The sequence below is a fragment of the Hyperoodon ampullatus genome (genome assembly GCF_949752795.1).
Source record: "Hyperoodon ampullatus genome assembly, chromosome: 4".
In the NCBI taxonomy this organism is placed as follows: domain Eukaryota; kingdom Metazoa; phylum Chordata; class Mammalia; order Artiodactyla; family Ziphiidae; genus Hyperoodon; species Hyperoodon ampullatus.
In genome coordinates this window covers 5526310-5548578 of record NC_136917.1, presented here as the reverse complement: position 1 = coordinate 5548578, position 22269 = coordinate 5526310, and the positions used below count along the sequence as shown (strand labels likewise).

Below are 22269 nucleotides of genomic sequence, written 5' to 3'. Positions count from 1 at the left end.
GGCAGTTTGGAGTCAGGAATGAACCAGAGCTAGAATTCTGAGCCCTGGGTTCACAGTCCTCCAGGCCACACTTTTGCCCCAACAAGGTCATCTACAACCTCTCCATACCATCCACCAGCTGAAATGCTTTCATGGCACTTATCAGAGTGTTAGTTGTATTTTATTTATATGGTCATTTGTTTAATGTCTCTCACCCTAGAATGGATGGATTATAGGGATTGAACATATGTTTCTCACCTCGTGTGCCACAGTCTACCTTGGATGGTTGGGTGGACAAGTGGATGAGCCAATATGCCACCCGTGTATCCTAAACATAGCCACACCTTGTGTTGACACGCCTCATATTTCTCCTGACCATGGTGACTTCATGTCCTTTCTCAGGTCGTAGCTTGCTGCCAGACATGGCCCTCTCAGTGGACTCGTCTTGGTACCGGTGGCAGTGGCGAGTCAGAGATGGCCTCCCACAGTCTCCATCAGAAGCCACACCACTGCTGTCCCCAGAGGAGGGGGCGCAGAACTACAACCTGGCGCAGCAGCGGGTCGTGTTCCCCAACAACAACGTATTCCACCAGAATTGGGCCAAGGCCTCCAGGAGATACTCTGGCAACAGAATCTGTACCACCAAGTATACCCTCTTCACTTTCCTGCCCCAGAATCTCTTGGAGCAGTTTCACAGGTATACGACCACTTGGCTGAACAGTACACACGTTATAGCCAAGTATTTGCCACTCATTTGAACTCAGAAATGCTACCCTCTGGGCCAAATGCGTGGTAGCTTTGTCATTCATTCATTCATTCATTCATTCAGTATTTATCAGATTCTACTCTGTGTTAAGTCATGTGTTGTGTATTAGAGATACACGAGCGAAAAAAAAAAAAAGACACATTGTCCTGACTATATTGGCTAGTGAAAGAAACAGATATTAATTTTAGGAATTATGTAAATTGGCGTAAGCTATAATTCAGATAGATACTTCCAAGGAGAAGTATATGGTGCTATTAGAGTGAGTACAAGAGAAATCGGGCCTAGTTAGGAAAGTCAAGGGAGACTTCTAGGAGGAAGTAACTGTGGAAGTCTAATATGAAAGAAGAGAATGTGTTAACTAGGTGGAAAGAGGCAGAGAGAAGTCACAGAAGGGAGCCAGAAGAATGTTCTTTCAAACAGACCTTCATGTGCAAAAGCACTGTGGCAAGAGGGAGAAAGATGCACTTGGAAAATGTAGAAGTGCAAGCCACTCTTTTGAGATAATATATGCAAAATTATCTTTTAATTATAAAACAAAATATGCACCTAGACATTATCCTAAGTTTTGTAATTATTAGCACCTACCATTTATTGAGCAACTACTATACTCTGGAACCCTCCATTGCATACATAACAAATATTCATCCCATGTAATATTTATAGGAGCCCTTTGAAGTAGATAGTACTATACCCATTTTAAATTGATTTGACTTTAAAGCCCTTACCATGATGTTCGAGGTGACACTGAAAGAGACTGTCATTTTTAGCTGGCAAGGGCTAATAGTAGGGAAGCAGTAATGCGGCAAGTATATTTCTCTTCTCCACGGTTTTCATTCATACCTTGCTTGCCCCTTCCAGATGGGCTAACCTCTATTTCCTGTTCCTGGTGATTCTGAACTGGATGCCCTCCATGGAAGTCTTCCACAGGGAAATCACCATGTTACCATTGGCCATTGTCCTGTTCATCACCATGGTCAAGGATGGCATAGAGGACTTCAAGAGACACCGCCTTGATAGAGAGATAAACTGCTCCAACATCCAGATATATGAAAGGTAAGGGAAATCATTCCTCTGTTTTCTCTGTGGCAAATAGATTAGGCAAACTTATCAGTGTTTTCAAAAAATTGGTCTCTCTTCTCACATTAATTTTCTTCAATTCATTTAATTCAGTGATACTCAACCAGGGCAATTTTGCCCTGCAAGGAACTTTTGACAATGTCTGCAGATGTTTTTGGTTGCCATTTCGGGAAGGGGGTTGCTACTGGCATTTAGTGAGTAAAAGCCAAGGATGATGCTAAACATCTTACAATATACGGGACAACCTTCCACAACAAAGAATTATGATCCAGCCCAAAATGTCAATAGTGCTGAGATTTAGAAACCTTAATTTAACTCATGTAAATGCCATAAGAGCAGCATTGAAACTTCGAGAATTAAACTCTAAAATTGACTGAATCATCTCAGGAGACCAAGTTCAGGAACAGCTCTCTGGAGAGTGACAGGCAATGTCTCCCAAACAGGAAAATGTATACCGTTTTTTTGTTTGTTTGGTTGGTTTTTTTCTTACATCTTTATTGGAGTATAATTGCTTTACAATGGTGTGTTAGTTTCTGCTTTATAAAAAAGTGAATCAGTTATACATATATATATGTTCCCATATCTCTTCCCTCTTGCGTCTCCCTCCCTCCCACCCTCCCTATCCCACCCCTCTAGGTGGTCACAAAACACCGAGCTGATCTCCCTGGGCTATGCGGCTGCTTCCCACTAGCTATCTATTTTACATTTGGTAGTGTATATATGTCCATGCCACTCTCTCGCTTTGTCACAGCCTACCCTTCCCCCTCCCCATATCCTCAAGTCCATTCTCTAGTAGGTCTGTGTCTTTATTCCTGTCTTACCCCTAGGTTCTTCATGACATTTTTTCCCCTTAAATTCCATATATATGTGTTAGCATATGGTATTTGTCTTTCTCTTTCTGACTTACTTCACTCTGTATGACAGACTCTAGGTCCATCCACCTCATTACAAATAGCTCAATTTCATTTCTTTTTATGGCTGAGTGATATTCCATTGTATATATGTGCCACATCTTCTTTATCCATTCATCTGTTGATGGACACTTAGGTTGTTTCCATCTCTGGGCTATTGTAAATAGAGCTGCACTGAACATTGTGGTACATGACTCTTTTTGAATTATGGTTTTCTCAGGGTATATGCCCAGTAGTGGGATTGCTGGGTCATATGGTAGTTCTATTTGTAGTTTTTTAAGGAACCTCCATACTGTTCTCCATAGTGGCTGTACCAATTCACATTCCCACCAGCAGTGCAAGAGTATTCCCTTTTCTCCACATCCTCTTCAGCATTTATTGTTTCTAGATTTTTTGATGATGGCCATTCTGACTGGTGTGAGATGATATCTCATTGTAGTTTTGATTTACATTTCTCTAATGATTAATGATGTTGAGCATTCTTTCATGTGTTTGTTGGCAGTCTGTATATCTTCTTTGGAGAAATGTCTATTTAGGTCTTCTGCCCATTTTTGGATTAGGTATACTGTTTTTAAAGCATCTGTGGCTCTTGGCTAAAAATCCTTGCTTTTAGAACTTAGCCAGGTAGGTTTTAGGACCCAGAGTTGGCACACCTGTTCTTGGTTGCCTGGGGTGGAAAAGGAAGCTACCTGTGGGTGACGTCTGCATTCCAACAGGTGGAGTCTCAACAAATAGAAGGAAGTGACCTGGTGGGTACACACCTGTTCTCTGCAAGCTCTTTCCTTGTCATACTTCTCCCCTAGTGTTTATACACCGGCTTTTTATTTTTAGTTTTCCTTTTGAAAGAAGAGAGAAATTTTCAGCAGAGAAGGCGAGCAAAAGATGTCAGGAACATCACTCGCTGACAGCTGAACAATGGAACTGATCAGGGAAGAGCCTCTTTTATGGGGAGCTCAAGTGTCCTGCTATGAGAATTAAAGAGACGGGATTGAGAAGAGATGAGAAAGGAAGGCAAGAAAAGGCTTAAAAGGAAAGAAGACAAGAAGCGAGTGGTGGCCTCCAACCTGCCCTTTGAAGGACGGTCCCACAAAGAGAACCCCAACAGACATTATCATGGGAATCAAATTAAGACCAGCAAGTACACTCTCTTGTCCTTCATACCCAAGAACATCTTTGAGCAGCTACACCGGTTTGCCAATTTCTATTTTGTGGGCATTGTGGTTCTGAATTTTATCCCCGTAGTCAATGCTTTCCAGCCTGAGGTGAGCATGATACCAATCTGTATCATCCTGACGGTCACTGCCATCAAGGATGCTTGGGAAGACCTCCGGAGGTACAAATCCGATACAGTGATCAATAACCGAGAATGCCTCGTCTATAGCAGGTAAAACGAAACACCCAGGGAAGTCTCGGCCCCATCTCTGATCTTTCTGTGGCTGCTGCTACCGCAGGTGCTGTTTATAGAAGGATGGGGTAGGGAGATTGCATTATTTTATCGCAGTGAAGCTGTTCAGTTCTCCACAATGGGGATTATGGTTTAAAACCGAAAAACACAAAGCAAAAGAAATTGAGGCTTGAGTCAATCGTTCATTAAAATTATGAGGTCTTTATTATGTAACATTTTCTTTGCTGTTTCAAATGTGTTAGACACTTAAGAGTTTTGCATAAATTCACAACCATTTTAGGTCCAGTGTGGCCATGAGCACATTGGAGCAGGTTTGGAGACCCTTGGAGAAAAGTGGCATCACTGTTTTTCAGGGAAGCAGTAGGCAGTGTATTAGGGGAACCAGCCCTGGAGACACACTGCCTGGATTGAACGCTGTCTCGATCAGTCGTTAACTCTGTGACCTTAGGCAAGTGACCTAACCTCTCTGAGACTCATTTTGTCCTTCGTAAAATTGGAACACTTCCTGAGGTGGTCGTGAGAATTCCATGTGATAATCCTTGGAAAGTACTTAGCACTGCTCCTGATGTATGATAAATACTCCGTATGCAAACTGTAGTTGCTTTATTTTTAGAATGTAAAACTCAAATTAGCTCGATCAAGACTGTCCTTAAGCTTTCTCTCTGATATCCCAACCCAAACAAAAATGGCTCACCACCTGTCTTGCCATGTTCTTTAACATAATTTTATACCTGTCGTTGTCTTAGAAAGACTCCATTGAGTCAAAAACCAAACTGGGTTGTTAGGAAAAGGACATGCTCTCTATCAGTAAGGGAAGAAAACAGAGTTACCGTGCGTCTCAACTTTGTGACAATTCATGTAGCCCAGAAAGAAGCAAGGGAATGGAGGCTGGGCTTGCAGTGAGATTGCGGTGACAAAGAGTGCTTTCTGGGCTGGCAATAAGAAACTTTGGATGAGTCAGTCACTTAGATGAATACAGCAGGTAGGGGCTTGACTTCCTGCCAAGTAAGGGGAAAAGTCCATCTCTCTCAAGAAGCACCATCCCTCTGACTTGTTCCTTCTGACCTTACGGACCCCAAGATGTTCTGCAGTTGCTCGGGTCCTTCTTAGAGTGAAAGGGGCTTGCTCCGATGTGTGCCCTACAGCTGTTTAAGGGCTGCTTCTTTCTAAGAAGTTCTCTTCCCTGGGGGAGAACATGGAGCTTATGACTTGGAGCTGGCTGATGATAGCTTATGAGCCAGACTCCACTCGGAAAATTGTAGCCTGGGGAAGCTTCTAAGGAGATCATGTAATGCAAGGGACTCAGCTGTCTCCAGGGCACCCCTAAGAGAACTTCTGTACCGTCTCCTCGCAAAAATGAGCTTCTGTTCTGTTTGCCTACAGGACCAAAATTGCACATCTAAAAATATTAATCTGAAGGTTTGGGGTTTTTTTTTTTCAGCTGGATCTAATTGTCTTGAGTATTGTTAGCCCACTGAATACCTAGAGTTGAGATTGAGTCATTCCTCACCTTTGAGTAAGGAAATCATAAAGAGACAAAATAAAAAAAAACTGTTGGAGTGTGCCACTTTTCCTAAAGAGACTGATTTTTTAAGAAAACATTGTTTTTCTCTTGTCACAAATCCACCCCATCACTTTTTGTTTTCTGTCTTTCTCCTTTGTTGTTTTTCTCATAGAAGATGCACAGTGAGGCTGGTTCCTTGGGGAGGGATACAGGTGGACCTCAGTGAGGCTGGTTCTCTTCTCCCTGCTTTGCCAGAAATCCTCTGCCCTGAGCATCCCAGAAAAATAGGCCTGTTCTTGGGGATAATCTCAGTGTCAATCAGACCACAGACTGACCTGTGCTGGGTGCTGGCCTGATACAGGCCAGGCTGTTGTCATTCTGTTCTCAAAATAGCTTCCAGGAAAATGGCAGAAAACTGAGGAGATAACAATCCAGAAAAAAAGAGACATTTATCCCCAGGCTCACTGGCAGGGAGGGACATACAGGTTTGTTTGTTTTTTAAACAAATAATATTATTTATTTCTTAATAATATAATTTCAGAGAAATCATTCTAAAATTATTATAGATAAAAGTTTAGTGATAATAATGGGTTTGATCATTCTTCACTATTTTGGTGAATCATAGTTTAACAAAGAGAGTATTTGAAAACCAGGTTCTAAGTTCAGTTTATTTCAATACTTGATTATCATAGTTGTCAGGACGGAAAAATTATCTTGGAAAAGCACACATCGGGCTCCCCTGGTGGCACAGTGGTTGAGAATCCGCCTGCCAATGCAGGGGACACGGGTTCGAGCCCTGGTCTGGGAAGGTCCCACATGCCGCGGAGCAACTAGGCCCGTGAGCCACAACTACTGAGCCTGCGTGTCTGGAGCTTGTGCTCCGCAACAAGAGAGGCCGCGACAGTGAGAGGCCCGCGCACCACGATGAAGAGTGGCCCCAGCTCGCTGCAACTAGAGAAAGCCCTCACACAGAAATGAAGACCCAACACAGCCAAAAATAAATTAATTAATTAATTTTTAAAACAAGAAAAGCACATATCATGCAATATGTACTTGGGAAGACTTTATGGTTATTGATAATGGATATACAAATTCATATTTTTAACTGAAGTATAATTAATTTACAATGTTGTGTTAATTTCAAGTATACAGCAAGGTGATTCAGTTTTATATATATTCTGTTGTGTCAGTTGAGATGCTCTCTACTGCAAGAAGCAGAAACCTCAACTTAAACAATTTTAACAATGAAGAGACTTTGTTTCTTAAGTCACTACAAATATGCTGAGGTGGGCAGGTGATCAGGCATGGTTCATTCAGCCAATCAGCCTTCTAGCTGCAGCAGTTAGCTCTCCTTTTCATTCAGTCCCCCTCTGTGTCATCTTTACCCTCAGGTAGATTTCCCTCATGGCAATGAGATGGCTGCAGCAGCTCCAGCCCTCACATCTACATATAATAACCCACAAAGGGAGAAAGAAAAGCACTTCCAGAAGCATTCTTGGAAGGTCCAGGAAGCTTACTCCCCAGATCCTCCTCATCTCTCAGTGACCCCAGTGGGTCACATGCCCATTCCTGAACCAATCCCTCTGAGCAGGAGGTGAGATTATGCTAATTAGGTTATACCTGAGCCATAGAGCCCAGCATGAGGTTCACTTCCCTGAAAGCATATGGGCTACACAGGGAAGGTGAAAAATCCAAATTTAAAAAATGAGGTATTTCCAAGAGAAGGAGAAACACGTGTTGGAGAGGCCACCACCATGTCCTCAACATCATCACCTTAAAATAGTTTTGAGCCTCAACTCCTTGTGAATTGCTTTCCACATATTAACAGGGGCAGACACACTTTGGGACATTCTGTAATATATATCCTTAAAGTTCTTCTAACCCTGAAGTGGATTAATTCTATGAAAAACCTCAGAATAGGAAGTTAGAAAATGCTAGATATTATTATTATCTTAAGTGATGATGCTGAGGGAACATTTCCTTTTGCCAAACGTTGAAGATATTGGGTTGGCCAAAAAGTTTGTTCGGGTTTGTCATCCCATCTTACTGGAAACACCGACTGAACTTTTTGGCCAACAAAATACATGACGGGATGTCAGGCAAAGAATACAAGATCTGAGAGGACAATTTTTTTTTTTCTGAGAAGCAGCATAAAAGCTTATATCTCAAGCACTAGTTCTATCCATTTTGTCTCAGATTCACACATTTGAGAAACTGATGTCAAATGTCCTCATTTTTGTACAGTTGAGTACTAGGACCCTAAGAATTGTGCTCACCTTAATCCCATGTATCATCCATACTAGACTTGTTTATACTGTGAGAGAATCTTTTTGCAAACAGCAGAAGCCTTGTTTACAGAATTACAATCCTGTTAGAGCATTTTCTTTTAAGATAGCAACTGTGCTTGTGGTCTAAAGGTGACCCATTAATCAGATTTATGGAATGACTTCAAGGAGAGATTAGCTTCAGAATTGTATTAGATTAGTTTCTCCCAGGGCTCAATTTAATGAATCTAGAAACCATACCCAGCAAGAGAATTGTATTTTTCCATCCAACTTCATATATTTTTATTTGTATTCAGAAAACAGGCAACAAGGAAGCAGGAGTGGGAACCAAGGGAATCCATGAAGGTTTTTGTTCCCATATTGTAATGCAGTAAAAGCCTTCCACTGTTTCAGCAGCTGAGCACACAATTATTCATCTGTTCAGCAAGTCTTACGTCTGGACCGAGGACGTGTATATCAACATGGAAGGCCCCATGTACCGTCGAGGGGCTCTCAGTCCAGAGAGCATGAGGAACTTGTAAACAGCTACAGTGTCCCTTGCCTATGGACAAAGGGTCACAGTCATGCATGGGCCGCAGTGACACAGCTCCCTGCCAGAAACATCAGAGCCAGCCGAGGGAAGCCTTCTCTGAAGAGGTGACATTTCAGGAGGGCACTGAAGGACGAGCAGCATTCAAATAGGTAAAGAAAACAGGTCAGCTCACAGCCTATTCATGTGTCACCTAAAGGTTGTATGTGTGATTTATGCTGGTATCAAAAAGACCAGGATCAAGAGATATCAGGAGCTTAAGAGAGAAATGATTCCGATGAAAAACTTTATTTTATTTTATTGGCCTCGCCGCATGGCTTGGGGGATCTTAGTTCCCCGACCAGGGATCAAACTCAGGCCCTGGCAGCGAAAGCTCCGAGTCCTAGACACTGGACCGCCAGGGAATTCCCTAGAAGCGTTTAAATTCTGACTTTTTACCAAGACTTGAAGATTCTCTTTTCTGTAAGTCAGGTGGCTGCTATAACATAAAAAGAATTCCAGATGCTACAGGATCGCAGCCAGTCTTCTGACAGCATGGCACTGAAGGCCTGGTTTCCCAGCTGTGGAAAGCTCTGTTGGAGAAGGCAGATGCCTGGCCTGCAGCCTGTTTTTATTTGTATGTCAGTTTCCTTCCACGCCGGTGCCCCCATAGGAAAGCCTGAGAATGAGGAAACCAGAGGTCCTCATCCTGGGTCTGTCACCAATTATCTACATGACCTAAATGAAGCCACTTAGGCAGTTGTGTCCCCATTTGTCTCATCTTTAAATAGTGGTCATAGTCTCTCTATGGTAAATTTTGTGAAAAGATGTGAGATGACATGTCAGAGGGCTTGAACGTAGCAGAGCTATAGAAACAACTATACAATGCAGTGCCAAAGGAGAGTGCAGAAAGCAGTCTCAGCAAGGATGTTTAAAATGTGACATCATACTGGATGCTTGGTATTACACCTGGGCTTGTCTCAGAACTGCCACTTACTAAATGTGTGGACACTTGTAGTTGCTTGATCACTACAGCCTCCATTTCAACTTGTATAAAGTAGGGCCAGTATCTCCCAGGGGCATGTGGGTTGAATGAAATAATCCTTATAAACCGTTAACTCAGTGTCTGCACCATAATTAGCACTACGTAATTTTTTAAATTTCCAGTCACTTCAACTCTAATTTTTTCAATGTCAGGCCCAACCTCAGCCTTCATCTTTCTTGCTACATTTCCCACCCATACAAGGGAGGAATTGTTTATTTTATTGGCAAAAGTCATGGACATTCACTGCGCCACATTTACCAGTGGGCAGTGTAACAGTGTTTTCAAAGCAAAAACTTATGCTCTGTTCTCTCATTTCTCTTCTATTCTATGTGGCAGGATTTAAAATCTGAATTTGGGAAACCCTTCTAGAGCCTGGACCTCTTTCCCCTAACTCCGTTTCCACAGCACTCCTGAGCACACCCAGACCAAGATTTAGATTTAGGTGAGGGATTTAGGTGGCTTCATCTGGCCCGGAGCCTAAGCCACTTCTCCCAACCCAGCTTCTAACATAGAATGTACATTCAAATATCATATTTGTGTGACTCTTAATATAGTAGCTATTTGATCCCCATTCTACTATCATTTTCCTCCATATATCATCCCTCTGGGAAACCCAAAGGATATGAGATGATTGACAGGGTAGAATTTAGGCTTTGCCAGGGCCATCCTAACATCGAAATACAATGTATTCTTTACCCTAAAACTATATCCTCAGTTTGCTGCAGCTGTTAAATGAACAGCTGTACCATCGGTTTGCTGCAGCTGTTAAATGAAGTAATGCATGTAAAATGCTTAGTATAGTTTCTGGCATTCAGTAGCCCTCAGAAAATATTGGCTAAAATATTACTAAGGAGAGTTCTATAACCCTGATAGCCAAGAGTCACCATGAGCTTGACTCAAGGGAAGTAAGAAAGACAGATCATTGGCTGGGGTTTTGAACCACATGGAAGAAGACAAACGCTTTACCATAGAACTTGACGCCAAGCTATAATAACATAGCAAAATAGGCCTAGGGAAAGAATCTGAAAGTGCACAAAACAGAGGATCATAGTGTCATTTGAAGCATGAATATGAAAAGTGCCACTGGCTGTAGTTGACAGACCAGCAGACCCCTGCACCCACTCTGCGGGTCTTTGCTCTGCATTTGGCACCAGCCAAGTAGCCTCCTCTCTAAAGGGTCAGTTTTGCAAGTGCCCACCCGACTCCCATGGCCTCGCCCTGTGCTCAGAGAAGGCCATAAACTATGTTGGCCAATTCAGCTTGTCATTTCAGGATAGAATGCATTAGGTTCTCCCCCAAACTCAATGGGTGGAAGAATCATAAAACAAGAATTCAGGTGTCCCTGAAGCTCTGCACTTGTGTCAACAGGCCTGATTTGTATCTGAGCAGGTGAGCATTTATAGCCTCTGATTTGCCATTGTGGAGCTCACAATTCCAAAAGCTGAGGCTCCTGTTCCCCACCCAGCCTCAGTTATGTTTATGTCACCAGCTTCTGAGGCATCGTCTGCTTAGTACTGCACTTTTGAACAGGACCAAGAGACCACGCTGAGCCATGAAGTCCCCACAGCTATCACTCCTATGTCCTGGCAGACACACCTATGTGACCTTACACAAGTTAGATAACCTTTCTGGGCTTAAGTTTCCTCATCTATGAAACTGAGATAACAGTAATAGTAAAAGTTGTGTCATTATTAGGCAGCTAAATGGTAACGTTGGTTAAATGCTGGGCTTATTATAGGCACTTAATACAAGTAAGTTTATTCTATTACATTACATTAAATACATTATATTATATTATATCATCTCATCATATCTCATCATATCATACATCATATTATTATGATGTCATTTTGGGAAGCCTCCATTAGTGTGTCCATAACAAAAAGATGTCAAAATGACTTAAGATTAGGAAAAGCTTCTCCTCTACTGCCTCATGTTCAAGACAAATCTACAAGGAATCAACTACTGAATATTTACTGAACACTCCCCTGTGTGCTAGACACCATACTGGACTCCGTGTAGGTACAGAAATATAAGACTCAGGGTCATCCCAGCTCTCAGCAAGCTTATTACATAGTTGAAAGTAGAAGACACATGAAACAATTAGGCCTCTGGGTATTAATGAATTCACATAAATACAGATGCCCCAAGCTGCTGATTTGGGTCTTCATTCTTCCCGCCCTAATACTCAGGCCTCCCCAGGTATATCTGGGCATCCTCAGGTATAGTTAATATGTTCATGTCCCCCAATATTTCCATCCAAGCCAGGGGTCCAGGTCTCCTACCCACTCCTCTGGCCTCAGCTGTTTCTTTCTGGAGCTTCCCTGAGTCTAAAGCCCCTGTCATCGTGGTCTGTAGCAAACAGGTGGGTGCAGGGACACAGCTGCACTCACTGCCCTCTGCCCCAGGCCCACACTGTCTTTAGCGTAACTTTAACTTAATGCTAAACCTTTAACTGCTGTTCCATTTCCATTTTGTGGGACCAGGTCAGGACAGAAGCCACAGGACCCTTCCTCCCTTTCCAGTTCCTTCCCCCTTACTAAGCTCCTCCTCCAACCACAAAGCCCACCCCTCATTCACGACAGCTCATGAAAATAGACAACCACACAGATTCTGTTCTCCTATCACCACAGCAGTGACCCTGTTTGCTCCAAGCTAATAATAACTAATGATAATAATAGCAGCAGTAAATGCCATTTGCTCTAAGGTCATTTCATGTATTATCTTATTGAACTCTCACTTTAACCTGTAGAATAGATTTTATTTGTCCATTTGATAGATGAATAAATTGAGGGTCATATAGTCAAGTAGTGGGTTCAGGGTCACCCTACCTTGTATGTAAGAAGTAAGTAGTAGTTCTGGGTTTTAGTCAGGCTCACATGACTCCAGAGCTTTTAACCACCCCCACGATATTGTCTCTACGTGAGCACACCGCTGTCAAGACAAAGACAGTTGGGCATTTCAAGTATTCCTGAACCAGCTTCAGGACGCTTGACTCTTCTTGGAGCCATGGAAAGAATAGAGGTTCCAACCCAAGTTTTGTTGCTATACACCTTGGCCAGGTCAGTTTCCTCACCCAAACTGGAGATTTATCAAATTTCCTCCAGCCTTGTTTTAGGTTCACAGTAAAACTGAGGGGAAGGTACAGAGATTTCCCATATACCCTCTGCCCTCACACACGCACAACTTCCTCCATTATCAACATCCCTCACCAAAGTGGTCCGTTTGTCGAAATTAATGAACCAACATTGAGACATCATAGTCACCCAAAGTCCATAGTTTACAAGACGGCTCACTCTAGGTATTATACATTCTATGGGTTTGGTCAAATGTATAACGACCTGTATCCACCATTACGGTATCATACAGAGTAGTTTCACTTCCCTAAATATCCTCTGTGCTCCATCTGTTCATCCCTACCCACCTCCCAACCCCTGGCAATCACTGTTATTTTTACTGTCTCCATAGTTTTGCCTTTTCCAGAATGTCTTACAGTTGAAATCATACAGTGTGTAGCCTTTTCACATTGGCTTCTTTCACTTAGCCATATGCATGTAAGTTCCCTCCATGTCTTATCATGGCTTGATAGCTCACTTCTTTCTAGCTAAGAATAATATTTCATTGTCTGCATGTACCATAGTTCGTTCATTCACCTACTGAAGGACATCTGGATGCTTCCAAGTTTTGGAAATTATGAAGAAAGCTGCCATAAACATACATGTGTGGGTTTTTGCATGGCATAAGTTTTCAACTCATTTAGGTAAATAGGATATGTGATTGCTAGATCGTATAGTAAGAATACGTTTAATTTTATAAGAAACCACCAAATTGTCTTTCAAAGGGGCTGTACCATTGTGCATTCCTACCAACAGTGTGTGAGAGTGCCTCTTGCTCTACCTCCCCACCAGCAATTGGTGGTGTTAGCGTTCAAGATTCGGGGCATTCAAATCGGTATTTTGTGGTATCTTATTTTAATTTGCATTTCTCTGATGACATGTGATGTGGAGCTCTTTTCATGCTTATTTGACATCTGTATATCTTCTTTGGTGAGATGTCTATTCAGATCTTTTGTCCATTTTTAATTGGGTTGTTTGTTCTCTTGTTGAGTTTTGAGTTTGTTTTTTTCTTTTTATATTTTGAATAATGACCCTTTATCAGATGTGTCTTTTGCAAAACACATATTTTCTCCCAGATGGTGGCTCGTCTTCTCATTCTCTTACCATTGTCTTTCACAGAACAGAAGTTTTTAATTTTAATGAAGTCCAGCTTCTCAGTTACTTCTTTCATGAATAGTGCCTATGGTGTTTACCTAAAAAGTCATCGCCATACCCAAGGTCATCTAGGTTTCCTGCTATGTTGTCTTCTAGGAGTTTTATAGTTCTGCATTTTACATTTAGGTCTGTGATGCATTCTGAGTTAATTTTTGTCAAGAGTGTAAGGTCTGTGTCTGGATTCTTCTCTCTTTTTTTTTTTTTTGGCATGTGGACATCCATTTGTTGAAAAGATTGTCTTTGCTCGGTTGTATTGCCTTTGTTCCTTTGTCAAAAGTCAGTTGACTATAATTATGTGAATCTATTTCTGGGCTATCTATTCTGTTCCATTGATCTATTTGTTTCTTCTTTTGCCAATACCGCACTGTCTTGATTACCGTAACTTTATAGTAAGTCTCGAGGATAGGTAGTGTCAATCCTCTCCTTCAATTATCGAGTTGGCTAGTGTGGGTCTTTAGCCTCTTTATATAAACTTTAGAACTAGTTTGTCAACATCCACAAAGAACTTGATGGGCAGCCCTGATTTTAACAATGTATTTTTCTGGGAGTTTGCCCAGTAGCCAGCATCCAGAGCCCTTAGTTTTCAGTAGGCTGAATTTGGGTCCTTCTTTTCTGGACTTGGGGAAAATGTTTGGATTTTTTAAGTTCCTTGTGTTTGCACATTATGTGCCTGAGCCCAATTCATGAAATGTAATCACAGACATAAAGCAGGCATCCCAATAGCATGAAGAAGAAAATGCTGGGGCTGGCGGTGGTGGTTAGCCCTCACCATAGCATTAACATTCATTGTCATCAACATCATAAAAGAAGCTTGTATTCATCAAGTACTTACTAAGTGCAAAACCAAGATCTCAGTCCCTTACATGGGTCATGTCACTAATCCTTCCAATAACCCTCTGAGGCAAATACACGTATTACCTTCAACTGAAGAAATAGAGTCTCTGAAAGATTAAGTAACTTCCCCAAGTCACACAGGTAGTAAGTGGTGAAGCTGAGATTCAAACCCACTCTTAATCCCTAGATTGCACTCATTCTCACTGGCTTCCCCTTTCACCCTGGGGTAGTGATGCTGACCATCCTGGGCCTGACATTCCAGCTTCCTGAAGGACAGCCCAGGTCAGCTCATCATCTTACACTGAATGGGAAATCCCACAGACAACTAAGCTTCCTGATAAATCCACTTTACTCTAGTTCCTTGAAACCCTTTTCACAAAACCCACATAGTATTTGAGAAATGGAAGCTTAAGCACCTTCTCCTCCTCCATTCCCCCCCTTTCACCTGCTTCCCCACAGGATCCAGTTGGTTATAAACCTCTCTTGCTGTTTATTTACCTCTTAATAAGCCCTATCTCCTCTCAGAAAGCCATTTAGCACTGCACCACTTAATTTCTCCCCAAGGCAGAATCTGCCAGATGGAGTCTTCGTCCCCAGCCACGTCGATTTGTCTTATTTTTAAGCAGCAGTGAACATGCCACAAAACTAAAATAGCAATCAGTTCCCAGGTGTGGACTCACTGAGCAGGGAAATGACCAGGAGTGTGTGCATGTGTCCACCCGGGGCAGCTGTTCTGAACGGGCTGGATTAACCCAGGAATGACTCCCGAAGGTGGCCCCCAGCCACCTGTGGCCGCATCTGGGCGGCCCTCAATGCAGAAGCACGCCGCTTTTCTGCCTCAGCTGGATTCAGCCACTCAGCACCTCCTCGGGCTGGACGCCCCAACCCTGGAGCTATGCACCCTTGCCTTTTCCACAGTTGAGGAGACAAAGTGGGCCCCCAGAGGATCAGGAAACCAGCACAGAATAACCCAGTGCAAGAAGGAAATGTCCCTGATGTCACCTTTTCTTATTCCAAAATTCCTATAAAATCTGACTCTGATTCTATAATATTACTACATTTGGGTCAATATAAATATAAAATTCTTCAAATTTTGTACCAGCTAAATTACTAAATTATGTCCCCCCCAAAAAAATTTTTGAACACCCCAGAAATCATGTTGTTCCCATAACTTCAGTGCTCCTGGACACACACAACAAGATGTGTGCCTGGAGGTGTATGTGCCTCTGTTTGAGCAGCACGACCCGGAGATGGGCAGTCTCTGTTTTGGGGAGGGTAAGCCTACAACAGGGATGAAGTGTGTCCCTTCACCACTGCATGTCATCCTAAGGAAGAGAAGATGACATCTAAAGGAAAGACAGGCGATTATTAACAGGACAGCAGTACTGGACAGGGCCTCCCAGGGACCCAAAGAATAATAGAAAGAAAACAGAGACCAGTCTGACTTATAGCTTCTTGTGTGGTTCCATTGACCTTGCGATACCTATCATCATTATGGGAATTGACAAGACAGCACTCCAGCCAAACTCACAGAAGTGACTGCTCATAAATATATATACATACACACACACACACACACACATATACACATATACACACACACATATATTTCATAAGTTCATCTGCATAACATCCATCGTCCAGACCATTAATAATTCACATCCCATAATATGCAGTGGAGCCCTTTATTAGAAGGAAGAAGAATGAATATCAGTGTTCACGGGTGGAGGTGCATTGGCCTTGCCTTCGGTATGTCTATGTATGTAGCGCTCCCAACTAGCTTTTGCAAACCTTCTGGTTTGAACCAGTGTGCTCTGGAAGTGTTGGCAGTCAGGATATTGTTCACAGTCAAAGGTGTGCTCATTAAATCTAATCTCAATACCGGCCAGATTGCTGAGATTACAGCAAGCAACCAATGGTGGGCCATCCCCAAAGGCATTACCCAATAGGGCAGAAGTCAAAGGGCAGAAGTGTAAAGACAAGTTGAGTGATAATCCTTTATTCCTTGGAGCAATTTTGCTGTAATATTCAAGGATCCTTTTTTTTTAAGTGTCCTCTCAAAAAGGAAAAAAAAAGCAATAGAGAAAGCCTCCCTCCTTCACCATACAAGATTCCTTTTCCAATGGAGAGTATCTGCCATTCCAATTTCTTTAAGTAGCTTTATATTTGGACATTTAACAGGTGTTCCCAAGGCTGCTCTAAAGAAAAAAAAAAACAATTCTTCCCTGAATCAACAGGTAAATGTTTTTCTGAAATGACAGCAAGAAACAGATCTGGGGGGACTGTCTCTATTTTTCATGGTAAAAAATAATAAAAATAAAAAAATAAGGTAGAGCAGATGAGAGTCTGCTCTAAAATAAGCTGAGGGAATGAAAAAGTGCTTAGAAACCTGTTACATCCTTTTTCCATTAAAAGAATTATTATTAAAATGCTACAGATGCACTGCCCACAAAATGCTCAGAAGTGGTCCCCGTTTGGGTGATACTGCCCACGGTTAACCAGTGGCTGCTGCACTGGGCTCCCTAGAGCATGGGCACTTCCACAGAACTCTGTGGGTCTTTAGAGTTACAAGACTGCTCCCTAATTGTAATCCCTGATTATTTTATAGACTCTGATCCGATCTTCCCTTGGTTGGCCTTCCAAAAGTCTTCCAGATGGATGTGCATGTATTTCAGGAAACTGGGGGAGTCCTTTGCAAGGATCTTTTTGACAAGGAAAATGGGGTCTTAGGAGGGCTTGCTTGGGGTTCTCTAGAGGGCCCCCAAAGAAAGGAGGAAGGCGTCAAACCCTTATCCTCCTCAAGGGCTTTTACGAACTCAGAGGAGAAAAGTGAAATTTGTCACATCTCTTTCTCTGTGGAAGAGTGGTCTTGTCATGCCCAGGGCAGCTCAGATTCCAAAAAATACAGAAGCAGTAACATGTCCAGAGAGGCTCAGCATCAGTGGAGAAAAATAGCAAAAGAGAGCCTGCTTCTCCAGGCCTGGATGGGCTCAGAGGCATCCAGCTGCAAGCCAGCTGGACTTAGTTTAAAAGACCACGTGTGGAATATTGGTTTGGTCCCAGATCCCACATTTAAAGAGGAACATTTCCAAACACAGCCTTAGTCAGAAGAGCCCTCTCCTCTAAGACAGACCTTGAATCTGTGTCACACAGAATAATTGAGGGCACTTGGAAAGTTAAATTTGACTTGGCAAGTCCAAAAGGCTTCAAAAGACACCTGATGGATACTTTAAAGTATTTTTTTAGGGCTTCCCTGTGTGGCACAGTGATTAAGAATCCGTCTGACAGTGCAGGAGACACTGGTTCGAGCCCTGCTCCGGGAAGATCCTACATGCCTGGAAGCAACTCAGCCCGTGCGCCACAGCTACTGAGCCTGCGCTCTAGAGCCCATGAGCCACAGCTACTGAAGCCTGGGCACCTAGAGCCTGAGCTCCGCAACAAGAGAAGCCACCACAATGAGAAGCCCGCGCACTGCAACGAAGAGTAGCCCCTGCTTGCCACAAGTAGAGAAAAGCCCACGTGCGGCAACAAAGACCCAACACAGCCAAAAATAAAATAAATTCATTAAATATATATATATATATATTTTTTTTTTTATGGTAGAAGATGAAGTAAATCAGATTGCCTGGGAGAGCAGAATTAGTTCAATGTTTGGCTAATCAGAAGGAAGAATTTCGCAAAATGAGGGCTCTTAGAAATGGAATGTATTCCCTTGGGGAGTAGCAAGTCCTTCTGCCAGGGCTAGAAAGCTGATGCTGCCATTCCACTGGAGAGGAAAGAGGGGAATGATTTCCAGGAGGTAGGATACTCAAGCAGTGAAAACTGGGTTTTGTGTCAAGTTGGACCCAGACTTGGGGTCCAGCTCTGTTTTTGTAAGGCCTTGGGAAATTTCTCTTGAACCCTCAAGTTCCTCATTATGAAATGGGTATAACATCTCCTCCAATGAGTTATTATGCAAGTAAATGAAGTATTAATTCACCCTAGTGCTTGGCACGGTAGAAATGTTAAATTCACAATTGTTGCTGCCCCTGTTATTACCCAAGCTTGATAAATTGGATAGGAAGAGAAAGTACATCATTTTCTCAGATTTCTTTAGCCCTCTGATCCTGTGGTCACTGTGGGGCCCATCCTATCAAAGTTCCTGGTGCCATCTTCCTAATTCCCTGCTTCCTATTTCAGCACCACTCCAGATCTTCCTAGACAATGGTCTATATTCTCACCTTTCCCACTGCCGCTCTCCACCCACAACCAGCAGCAGTCTTTCCTATACTCTATTCTTTTGTGACCCTGCTTTCTACAGTGATAACTGGGTATTCTAGGAAGTGATGTATATTAAGAATACTATGTTAATATGACTATATAATCACCTTATCCTTTAAATTTTTTCTCCTGCTAGAAAGCAAGGGCTGAGCACAGCAACCAGTCAATAGCCGACAGTCAATCAAAAGTCTACATGGTCAGAAGGAGGGATCTTTACTAGTGGGATTCTATAGATCATGCTTAGCTTTTCTAGAGATGAGGATAGTGGTCATTTGGGGCAAGGTAGAATACAGAGCCGTCCTGTGACAGGCTGACTGGAGGATGTTAGGTGCAGGGGGACCTTTTCAATTCACTCATTCATGTTCTGGAGAGCTTTAACATTCACTCTGACCCCTGTCTTTCTCCAACCCCAGAAAAGAGCGGAGCTACACGCAGAAGTGCTGGAAGGATGTGCAAGTGGGGGACTTCATCCAAATGCAATGCAATGAGATCGTCCCAGCCGACATACTCCTCCTCTTTTCCTCGGACCCCAGTGGGATCTGTCATCTGGAAACTTCCAACTTGGATGGAGAGACAAACCTCAAACAGAGGCGTGTTGTAAAGGGCTTCACACAGCAGGTAGGGCTCTTTCTAAGATCTTCAACTGGAATGGCGAAGGGAAGATGCCAGCCAGTTCTACTGGGAAACTTTATTTAATCTGTTGTGTAGAGGAGAATGTAGTAGATGCCTCCTTTTCCCAGGCACTTCGGTACACTTAATCTTCCCACCAACTCTCTGAGATGGATATCATCCCCTTCTCATGGATGGGGAAACTGAGGCTTGGGAAAGGTAAATAACTTGCTGAAGGCCTCAGAATCCTTAAATGGGGACCCCCTCCATTCAACTGAAGAAACTGTGCTCTCTGCTCTAAACCGAGGAGTCTAGTATCTGTTCAATTACTCAAGACCAACCCATTTTTCTGTGCTTATCCAATCCTGGCTCATCCTGCCCAGCTCAGCTTCAGCAATTTCTCCTTCCATGAATTTTTTCTAGTACTCCTTTGACCGCAGCATAAAAGCAGCAAGGTATCATTAACTATTTTTCCATTTGTGTAGGTCTTACCTTCTCAACAGTACTGAAACCTCTTTAAGGACAGGGAGTGATCATCAACATTTTAATTTAATCCCCACTTTATGTGTGTGATACCTTGGATATCATGGAGGAATCATGATTGTTTGGTGGTTAAGCGCCCAGGCTCTAGAGTCTGGCAGAGCTGAACCCAAAGCCCAACCCCACCATTTATTAGCTGTCTCACCTAAGGCAAGTTATTACCCTCTCACACCTTCATTCCCTCATCTGGAAAATGGGCACAAAATGGGCACCCTCTCCATAGGGTGTTTCTGAAGACTGAATTGTTACTGAGCCAAACTTGGTTCTGCTTTTGCCCATGTGCAGTAAAGCCAGTCTACTGACACTGGGTCGTAGTGAAGGAAAATGCAGCATTTATTGTAAGGCTCCATACAAATAGTCTGGGACAGCTAGTGCTCAAAAAGACTGAACTCCCTGATGGGTTTCAGGAAAACATTTTTAAAGGCCAGCTAAGGGAGGGGGGGTCACAGGCTATGTGATATCTCCTCACGCACAATTCTCTGATTGGTTGATGGTAAGGGAACAGGGTGGTGTCAGAGGGTTTATCAATCCACAGGCGCCATTAGGTCTTGGGGCTATGGGCTCATGGTCATCAAATAGTTAATATCTTCCATTTGATGGGGGTTTTCATGTCTGTCAAACAACTCAGGAAATGTGCATCAGATACTATTATCTAGGTACTTCAGAAAGGAACTAAAGCAAGGAATATGGGGGAGAGGTCAGCCCCAAAAAGGCCCCATAAGGTCCTGCTCGATTATAAAATAATATGTACATGAATTACTTAGCATGAAGCTAGGCACATAGTAAGTAAGAGACCAGTAAATAGTTGGCAGTAAATATCAATGGCGTTCATAGGCAATATGCGTTGTCTGATGAAAACTGGGTGTGATATTCCAGTTTTCAATTAAAATTCCCCTTGAAAGTGTTGATTTCCCATCTGGTACCTTGCTCTATGCATGGAAAAGAATAAAATTCTATCACTCCTCTTCATCCTGACAGCCTGTGGCTAGGGAGAAAACGAATGAATCAGGGGATTTAGAAGAAAGAAGGCAAGTGGTTCATTCCTCAGAGATGCTCATGAGCTAACGTTCCGTTATCTAGATAGAAACTTCTCAAGAGAAGGCCACTCATCATACCTCACTTTGCCTCTCTCAAAGCCCCAGATGAACAGTTCTCATAAAATCGCTTTTCTATGATTGAACTCTGTTCTCTCATCCTTACAATGGGAATAATAATAATAGCTCTCCTAAAGTTTTGCTGTGTGATTCAAATGAGATAAGGAAAGTAAAGAACAAAATAGAGGGTTTGCTGCATTGTAGATACACAATAAATGGTCTATTGCTGCTACCTCAGCTACAGTTCCTACAATGGGAATGGAAACCACCATGACCACCACGCCGTCATCTTGCTTTGTGGTTGTGATAGTGGCTCAGTCCTCCCATTGGTGTCCAGGCTCTGTTGAGTCAATCACTGCCCTGGGGCTTGGCGTCTGAGTTTTCTCTCCTTTGCTTGTCCTTGTCACACTCACCCAATCATCCCAGTGTTTACAAAAATGTAGGGCGGGATCTGGGTAAGCTCACAAAGCCATTCTAGACACAAAATAATCTATTTCTTGGCTCAGAGCCCTGTGGGCTGCCCTCTAGAGCAAAGGTTTTCAAGCTTTTTTCACCATAAGTCACGATAAGAAATACAGGGACTTCCCTGGTGGCGCAGTGGTTGGGAGTCCGCCTGCCGATGCAGGGGACACGGGTTCGTGCCCCGGTCCGGGAAGATCCCACATGCCGCGGAGCGGCTGGGCCCGTGAGCCACGGCCGCTGAGCCTGCGCGTCTGGAGCCTGTGCTTCGCAACGGGAGAGGCCACAGCAGTGAGAGGCCTGCGTACCGCAAAAAAAAAAAAAAAAAAAAAAAAAAAAAAAAAAAGAAATACATATTGCACACACACACCTATCCACATGCACATGTGGGTATGTGTGTGAGTGTGTAAGACTGCCACCTCAGTCATACTACATGCAAAGGACTCTGAAACTTTCTATTCTCTTCTATCAGGTTTTGGTTTTTGTTGTTGTTTTAATTAATTTATTTATTTATTTATTTATTTTTGGCTGTGTTGGGTCTTCATTGCTGTGCACAGGCTTTCTCTAGCTGTGGTGAGTGGGGGCTTCTCTTGTTGTGGAGCACGGGCTCTAGGCACTAGAGCTTCAATAGTTGTGGTGCACGGACTCAGTTGTGGCTTGCAGGCTCAGTAGTTGTGGTGTGTGGGCTCAGTAATTGTGGCACGCAGGCTCTAGAGTGCAGG

General features: G+C 43.0%; 1 protein-coding gene across 1 annotated transcript in view; it reads left to right on the top strand.

Moving 5' to 3' along the window:
* ATP10B (ATPase phospholipid transporting 10B (putative)) overlaps window positions 1-22269 on the top strand; it is a gene marked incomplete at its 3' end in the record, with an annotated part of 338125 nt that overhangs the window by 237404 nt on the left and 78452 nt on the right. The window contains exons 5-7 of the mRNA XM_079703067.1: window positions 382-676; window positions 1604-1798; window positions 19259-19463. Of these exons, the coding sequence (XP_079559193.1) occupies window positions 402-676; window positions 1604-1798; window positions 19259-19463 (675 nt within the window). The 5' untranslated portion in view covers window positions 382-401. The remainder of the gene's footprint in view (window positions 1-381; window positions 677-1603; window positions 1799-19258; window positions 19464-22269) is intronic.